A 6,000-nucleotide genomic window follows, 5' to 3' on the forward strand; every position below is an offset into this window, starting at 1 on the left:
CAGAACTTGGAGCAGACACAGCCATGACTTCCCAGTTAACAGAGGTTTTCTGGATGCCATTGGCCATCCTCCAATGAAGGTACCTAACTGTTGATGTGCTACCTTGGACACTTTATGGCCTTAAGACTGTAACTGTGTAGTTAAATAAACCCCCTTTATAAAAGCCAATTCATTTCTGGTGTTTTGCATTCCAGCAGCATTAGCAAACTAGAACAGAATGTAACTCAAAAGTGCTATAAATTCTCTGTAACTGAAACAAGGGGGAGCTCTCTGATCTCATGTCCAACTGCATATGCAGGAGTGGGGGCTCCCAGTCTGGGTAATGTAGCAATTAATTTTACATTGTAAACTCATTCCTTTTTCCTTAAGTGCTTCTTTTAGTAAAAATCTGTTAAAGATGAATTCTTGTGTTGAGTGCTCTTTACTTTTAAACTATTGTTTGTCCCTATACTCTTAATTGAGTGGGAGGTTGCTTGAAAGAAGCCCAAACCCATTGAATCACGACCTGATTAGGCTCAGGCCTTTTCTAACAAAGATCATAATTTTGGGGTATAAAGAGATGAACCCATGACAATTGGCCATTTGGACAATTGGACAACATGGGGCTGAAGACAAGAATAATTTTGATTTTGTACTTTGGTTAATTTTCCCTAGCGACTTTAGGCACTGTCTAAAGTAATGACTCAATCTCAAAATTTAGATGTTGCAGGATTACAAGTATTAATAGGACTGTCAGGAGCTAGGACTCCAGGGCATCAAGATATTCTTACTGTAAGAGTTGAGGCAAAGCCATGGGAAGTAGGCACCAGGTTTGTTAGGATTCAAATTGATCTTCAGGATGGAAACAGACAGCCTTTACCACAACCTACTTATACATCTGCACCTGGACCTGTTGATTTAACTAGATATTTTACTGAATGTTTCTCATGCAAAATTAATGACTAAATTAGGAGATGTACCATTTTTAACTGGAGCATATTGACATGGACTATTATATACTGGTCAATGGCTGCCAGGGGATGATTTAAGCCATCATTTCCTACCCATAACAATGGCTGAATTAGCACTATTAAATAACCAGCAGATACAAGAAGAAAAAGCACTTCTGAGAGAGATAATATGTAGATTTCAACAGTGGTAAGCTCTGGGGGCACCTCAGTCACAAAATCCTCCCCTTTAGTCACAGGTTATTGTACAACCTCAACCTGGGGCATTAGCCTTGCCTGTGAATCATCTTCAAGCTGTTGTAGGAGCTACACCTAATGACCCCCAGGCCATAGCATTGTGACTTTGTATGAAATGTAACAGGACATAGAAGGTATAATACCTATTAACAATGGACCCATGTGAAAATGAGTTGTTAATGCTTTATTAGCTTCACATGCTACATTGCATGTTACAGGCCAAGAAGCACAGGATTGGAATAGCACCATAGCTGCTATTTATCAAAGAGGTCATGGAACTTTAGCATTACATCATTTGACCACTGTGTTAACAGATATTGCTGGTTCTGATGGTGTTGTAGTGGCTTTTACTATGGGAATGATGTTCTCTAATGATGACTATACCATAGCTAGTGGCATAATTCAATCACTTCTTCCAGGGCAAGCAGCAGTAGTTTCTGTCCAAGCCCAATTAGATATACTTCCAGATGATAAAGCTAAAGCAAGTGCTTTTTCTGAAATTGTCACTGAAGTATTTCAAATCCTTGGGCTTAGCTTTTTGGACACCCCATGCAATGGCCACCAGAGTCTCAACAATGTTCTAAACTATAGGGTGGCAATGGAAGAGACAACAACAAACAGGGAATCAGAATAAAGGAGGCTTCAGATCCTCTCCTCTGTCCCAACATCTTCCACAATCTCCACAAGCACCCCCAATTCCTAGAAATAGAGGGAACTTTGGAGGTAATAGAGGAAACAGGGCCAAGAAGGATCACAAGGCCAAAACCATCAACAACCTCAGAACCATGGAGAAGGTCCTCAGAGACAACTGAGACACTATAATCTGAGACCCAATGTAAAATCATCCTCAATTGTTTAGTAAACCAAAGGAATCTCTCCAAATCCCTATAGACAATGAGAACATCAGGAACAATAACAACCACAACAAGACCAGTCAAAAGACAGAGGAGTTCAAATTCACAGCCCTGAAGGTCAGGAGGAAATAATAGATCTGTGCACTTAGTGCACCAAGTACATTAACCTCCCTCTCCTACTTCATCTCATGATGGAAATTCAAGCCCAGCACAGGGGAAAAATATTTAAAGAACATTATGAAACAGTGGCAGAGGTTTCTTGTTTCCCAAAGAATTTCTAAATGATGATGATCCAATAGTTTATGAGGAAATACAAACTATTCATGGTAAACAAAAAATGCCTATGTACTATTTTAAGCTTTAAAGTGGATGGTCATAACCTTACAGGGCAAGTCATCCCCATAGAATTAGACTACTTGAATAGCTGCAAAGCTTGTTCCCTGGATTAAACTAACATATTGTGAAGTAAAACTTACTATTAAACTACCATTTAAGGAATATAAAAATAATACTGTTAAAAGTTCTAACCTCTCTAAACATGGGAAGGAAAACAATTAGTGTGAACAAGTATAACTCAAGGTTTCATTAATAGTCCAGCATTATTTACTGATGATGTGGTGCATATATTAAAAGAAATACCAGGTGTAGAGACTTATGTGAATGACATATATTTTTCTAATGTAACAGAACATTTATTTACACTAGAACAAGTGTTTAAAATCTTATTAAAGAATGGGTATGTTGATTGTTTAAAAGTCAGAAATAGCAAAAGAAGTTGTATTTCTTGGTTTTAATATTATTAAGGAAGGTCGTGGTTTAACTGCAGAGTTCAGAGAAAAACTTCTAAATACCTCAGCTCCTAAAACCTTAAAACAATTACAAAGTACATTAGAGGTTTTAAACTTTGCTCCTACCGGTTGCTGAACTGGGGCGAGTGCGAGCAGTGGCTGCAGAGCGGTCTCCCTTCACCATGTAGCAGAGGAGGAAACAATCATCTGAGTCAGGATCGCCAAGACCCATAGCCAACCGGCCACTGTGGGGTCTGAGCTGACCAGCACTGCCAGGAGAGACGCTGTTCTGGGGAAGTGAGGTTTTCTGCAGAATCCAAAGAACCTCTGCACCAAGACCAGTGCTCAGTGAGTAACTGCAACTTTTCAAAGCAGTGCAACACATGGGAGGAGACAAGAAAGAAAGAGTGAAGTCTGCATTTTAACCCCGTGTTCCCTGTACTAAGAGAGGAGCTGAGGCAAGAACAGCCCACAGGTGCCCATGCTCTTTAAGAAAAAAAAGCAAAAAACAAACTTTCCTTGCCAAAGGCCCCAGGAGGCAAGTATTCTCTGCGCTTGTCTGCACACTGTTGTGTTGTGGCCCTGAAACTTCTGAACACAGCCTCTGCTAAATAAAATACAAGTACTCCAAAAATATGATTTAACTTTGTATATTATACTGACAGGGCAGCTATTAAAAATCCTAATCCTCAGAAGATACATTCTGCAGGTATAGAAAGAGTGAAAAGTAAATTTGGCCCTAATTTCTCCATTATTAAACAATGGAGATTTCCCTTAGGGGATCATATTGTGCAATATGCTGAAATAAGTGTCCAAGAATTTGCTGTCAAATAAACTGATGGATAAAGAGCCAATTTTCATAGTTACAGACAGCATGTATTTAGCTAAAAGCTTTTAATAAATAATTGGATATCTGGATATCCAATGGGTTTGTTAATAATAAGAAAAAAAATCTGCAACAAATAAGTAAATGGAAAGTTACTGCTAATTGTAAGCAAAATAAGCCAAATTTAAGGTAACAGGTAACATGTTTACATCTTGTTTCAACAACTAAACACAAAAAAAGTTGTTTGCTTTGTAAGGATATTAATCTAGTTGTTTAAAAAAGCAGGTTTTATAGACTTTTTTTGCATGAAACATATTGATAATTCAGTTGTCCCATGTCTGAACAAAAATACTTAACCCCAGGACCTATGTGTGCACATCAAGACTTTGCTCTATTTTCAGTTTCAAGACTTAGACCTTCTCATAAATTGTCAATTCACATTCTCACATCAAACTTTTCTGTTAAGTAATTTCTCTGGTCCTACATCATCCCCAAACCGAATCTCATTAAGGGTAAAGAATCCACCTTGCCACCCTTCACATGGACCTCTTCTTCCGCAGTGCTCTGTAGAAGGCACCCTTCACTTGAGCATTCCTAAAGCTGTAGATAAGGGGGTTCAGCAATGGGTTGAAGAGGCTGTGAAACAGGGACAGCATTTTCTCCTGTTCTCTTTGACTGGAATCTAGGACCATATAAACCACCATGGCAGTGCCAAAGAAAAGCCCAACCACACAGAGGTGTGAGGAACAAGTGGAGAAAGCTTTTTTGCAGCCCTCCCCTGACTGCATCCTCAGGGTGGTCTGGAGGATGCTCATGTACGAGACCAGGATCAAGCAAAGGGGCCCAACTAAGACAAACACACAGGCAGCAAAGATGACAGCTTCATTGATCCAGGTGTCAGCACATGCCAGTTGGAGGACAGATAGGATTTCACAGAAGACGTGGTTCACTTCATGAGGCCCACAGAAGGGCAGCCTTAGGAGGAGAATTGCATGTACCAGGGCCAGGCTAAATCCACATGCCCAGGAAGTGACAGCCATGAAGGTGCACATTCTCTGGCTCAAGATGGCAGTGTACTGGAGGGGGTGGCAGATTGCCACATACCTGTCATAGGACATTGCCACCAAAATCAGGCACTCTGTGTGAGCAAAAGCTAAATACAGAAATGTCTGCATTATGCATGGGACAAAGGAGATTGTTCTTGTCTTGTTGACTAGGTTTTCCAGCATCTTGGGGACATTGTTGGAAGCATAAGACATATCAATGATGGCCAAGTGTGAGAGGAAAAAGTACATGGGGGTGTGCAGTTTGGGGTCCAGAAGGATTAGACCAAAGATCATGCCATTCCCCAGCAGACTGAAGACATAAAATAGAGAGAAGATCCAGAAGAGGAACACTCCCAACTCTGCCTTGAGCTTGAATCCCACCAAGATGAATTCTGTGACCCATGTGTGGTTGCCCCCCATTCTGTACAGTCTGTCAAGGACAAACGTGTGACTGAAAGGTCAGAGCTGGAGAATCATAAAAATTGGAGTTATTTTCTGCAATGTAATTCATGGCAAACATATGCAAATCTCTACTTCATTATGTTTAAATTTTTTCAGTCCATCTGACAAATATTTGTAAACCACATGTGAGTTAAGTTAGAATAAAAAATAGTATTGAGGGATAATAGAAGCATACAATTATTTTATTCTAGAGTATGTAATGCAACTTTTCTGACTCACTTTAGAGACTCAAATATATTTTATTAATTTAATATTATTGACATTAACTGGCAGTTTATTTTAGGGTAAATGCCTTTATATATTTCTAGAAGCTTATCATTCCTACTCAATACCTTTAACTGCTTTCTTTTCAATATGAAAAAATTACTGACTCTTGGCAATTTGTGGTCACAGATTATAGACTGAAAATGCTGTTTCATATTGGGATTAAGAAGGTCATGAGTTCTCTGAGGATGTGGCATTCAATTATATACTACTTAGAAATAAAAATACGAAATATCTTATGAAATACTAAAAGACCTGTTATCTAAAGGTAAACATTTACAGTAATTTGGTATATGGATATCTAATTTTTTCAATGCACACATGTTCACATACAATATATTGGAAATTAAAATAATGATAAAAACAACATTTGCATCTATTCTTTGTGTTTCATTTGGCAAAACATACATGAACATTTTCTCACATTGAAAATATAACTCTATGCTATTTATTTAATAGTTGACTTCTTTTTTATATGCACGTATACCATAATTTAACAAATCACATTTTTCAAAAATTAATTTATGTCCATTTTATTACCCATTTTATCATTCAGTAAATGCATATATGTATGTG

At 38.4% G+C, this 6,000-nt stretch overlaps 1 protein-coding gene across 1 annotated transcript; it reads right to left on the reverse strand.

Moving 5' to 3' along the window:
• Window positions 1-4,188: 4,188 nt before the first annotated feature.
• LOC119534839 (olfactory receptor 2A2-like) lies at window positions 4,189-5,118 on the reverse strand. Its single transcript, XM_037837403.1, has one exon. The coding sequence runs from the start codon at window positions 5,116-5,118 to the stop codon at window positions 4,189-4,191; it is 930 nt and encodes a 309-aa protein (XP_037693331.1).
• Window positions 5,119-6,000: the final 882 nt, after the last annotated feature.

Source organism: Choloepus didactylus, chromosome 5 (assembly GCF_015220235.1).
Source record: "Choloepus didactylus isolate mChoDid1 chromosome 5, mChoDid1.pri, whole genome shotgun sequence".
NCBI classification, from domain to species: Eukaryota; Metazoa; Chordata; class Mammalia; order Pilosa; family Megalonychidae; genus Choloepus; species Choloepus didactylus.